This window comes from Ixodes scapularis, unplaced genomic scaffold (genome assembly GCF_016920785.2).
Source record: "Ixodes scapularis isolate PalLabHiFi unplaced genomic scaffold, ASM1692078v2 PGA_scaffold3__209_contigs__length_174095766, whole genome shotgun sequence".
In the NCBI taxonomy this organism is placed as follows: Eukaryota; Metazoa; Arthropoda; class Arachnida; order Ixodida; family Ixodidae; genus Ixodes; species Ixodes scapularis.
In genome coordinates this window covers 93028268-93030955 of record NW_024609868.1, presented here as the reverse complement: position 1 = coordinate 93030955, position 2688 = coordinate 93028268, and the positions used below count along the sequence as shown (strand labels likewise).

The following is a 2688-nucleotide window of genomic DNA, read 5'->3' as shown; positions in this document are numbered from 1 at the left end:
CGGGCTTCCGCCCTTTTGGAGTAATGTGATATCGATTCGGATATTTCAATACGCTCATCTCCCGATTTTTTTTTTTTTTTTTTACCTTTGGTTTTTCGGGTTTAGGGGGATTGGAATAATTTTATGTAAAGATTTCGAGCGTGATTAATTATTACGTTCGGAGTGTGAATGTTAATTTCATAAGAGTAATGATCCTGTCATAAATTGAGTACTCATCGCAGTGCTCATACACCTTACAATAAAAATCACTTCGTTATAATTACATAACATTATTAATTAGCGCGAATATTTTGAAAAGCTTTTTATAATTTTATAGTAGCGTACAATAAAACAGCTGTTTTTGTTTGCTAGTTTATTGATGAGAGCAGCACGATATTGGCAATGATTGTAAACGTGTAAACGAGAATTCGAATCCTCCTTATTTGACATATTGGCCTCTGGAACCCACCGAAAACTTTTTGAAAAAAAAAAATATATAGTTAGCATATTATCAATTATTCTAGTTTACTGGTGTGGTATGGCGAATATTCTACTTTGTTGTATCGTTAAAGTGTCCTGATTTGACTTCGCTGTTTCTCACAAATTTAAGTAAGGTGCATCCGGCATATATTTTTCTACATTTGTAGTGCACATATTGGACACTACAGAATTTGCCATAATACTGGGGAGGGTTTCTAATTAATTTATAAAATTATTAACGAGCCTTCCATGCTCAAGAATAAACTCTACACTTTGATTAATGTGGATACAAAACGTTACGGCAGTTCACTGAAAAGGTTATTCGACTGAGGAACCTGTAGTTTACACGTCATATGGAAATTTTTGTACTGTTATAGCGGTATATGATAGAACTAAAGTGGCGAAGCGGGGGAGTTGGTTCATGACTCATAAATTTGAAAGCGCTAACAAAGACGAGGACAAAGGGAGGGGCGCTTGTTTTGTTCGCCTCCCGAGAGAGACGACGACGAAGTACGAGTGAGTGGATGCATTTCACACGGGCTCTGCGATTTTTCGTCGATTTCCGTAGCTTTTCGAAGTTTTCACCCCAGATTTTCGGTGAATCGAGCGGTGGAGTACGCAAGGACCACGGAGGCACAAAATATTGGGCAAGTGGACCTTTTCTTCGCCATTTTTCAGCTTTTCGAGATCCGCATCGCATGTGGAGCATCTAAGCCTAACGGGCGCCTTACCGCGCAAAGCCTACTGAGTCGACTGAGTCCGCGGCGGCCCTACCCGGGGTCAATCGGCGCTCGCCGTCGAAGAATTTAAACATGGAGGTCACTGTTGAGGGTGAGCTCATCCGACCCGAGGAGCTGGAAGTGCCAAACCAATGGTTTACCAGCCGAAAATCGAAGATTGTCCCGTTGGAAAGTATTACGCGGGAAAGTGACCAAAGCCGCGCCCCGACAAAGGCAATGGGTAGAAAGATGGCGCTGAAGTCCATAGAGCGCAGGCAGATGCGCATACCGACGGAGGCGGCGAAGGTCGTGCTCAGGCCGCGCGGAGGCCTGACGAAGCTAATCCAATATGGGACGGCCCACCTGGGCGACGTCATCAAAGCCGCAGCCGGGATCGATCCCAAGGAAGAGGGCGACGATATATTCTCGCCGAACTTGAAACAACAGTCCATTCTCGTCGGGACCACGTGCGAGAAGCGAAAGCTAAAGTACGCCTGCATCAAGCAGATAATGCTCGACGGGGAGTGTGTCGAAACCTCTGCCTACGTGGCCACCCCGGAGGATTGTGGCAAGGGGGTGATATACGACATCCCACTCTTCTACACGATAGAAGACATCAAGACCAGACTCGACCGCCGCGACAACCCTAAGATTCTGGGAGTCAGAAGATTGGGCAAGGAGTCGAAGGCCGTGATGCTACTGTTCGAAGAGAACACGGTACCAAGATGGATCCTTTTTGGAGGCGTCCCATTGAGATGCCAACTTTATAAGAAGAAATTTGAGATCTGCACCGCCTGCGGACGCCTGGGCCATCGGGACGACGTCTGCCCCGACCCGAAGAACGTCAGGTGCCGCGGGTGCGGTCTCGAAAGGCCACCGAAGGACCACAGCTGTGAGCCCAAGTGTCAACTGTGCGGCAAAGGGCATATACTGGGCGACAAGAAATGCCGGGAGATTTTCCGGACACCCTACGTCGTCAAGAAGAAGCAGTGGGAGCAAAAACAACGTCAGACCGACTCATCGGAACGCCAGAGCCGACCGAGAGAGCCGAAGCCCGAGAAGGGCTACAAGGTCCGAGACGAGTCCTTCCCAAGATTGGATACAAGGAATCCGGTGGAACCCAGAGGCCGATCCGGCTCCCGGGCCAACTCCAGGGGAAGAAGCCAGTCCAGGGGGCGTTCCAGCTCCAGAGGCCTGGCCAACCCACGAAAACGAGGTTGGAGCCAGGAGCGTAAGGGCGTAAGCTTCGCAAAGGCGGTCACCCAGGCTAAGGAATATAAAAGAGCTGACGAGATTGATCAGTTAAAAAAAATGGTTGAAAAATTAAGCGTTATTGTGGAATCTCAAAAGGTAGAGATTCAAAATTTAAAAAAAAAAACAGGGGCCACCGACCCCTCCCCCGCCTCAGCCACGGCCCGTGGCCCCGGAGCCGCCATCAAGCGAGGACAAAATGGTTACCGAGCCGACCCTCCCACCCCCGCTGAAGCGCAAATTTAAGGACGCGGACCCT

General features: G+C 48.5%; 1 protein-coding gene across 1 annotated transcript; it reads left to right on the top strand.

Moving 5' to 3' along the window:
• The first annotated feature begins 965 nt into the window (after nucleotides 1–965).
• LOC120837115 lies at nucleotides 966–2413 on the top strand. Its single transcript, XM_040206306.1, has 2 exons — nucleotides 966–2249; nucleotides 2333–2413. The coding sequence occupies exons 1-2, from the start codon at nucleotides 1272–1274 to the stop codon at nucleotides 2411–2413; spliced, it is 1059 nt and encodes a 352-aa protein (XP_040062240.1). The 5' UTR covers nucleotides 966–1271.
• Nucleotides 2414–2688: the final 275 nt, after the last annotated feature.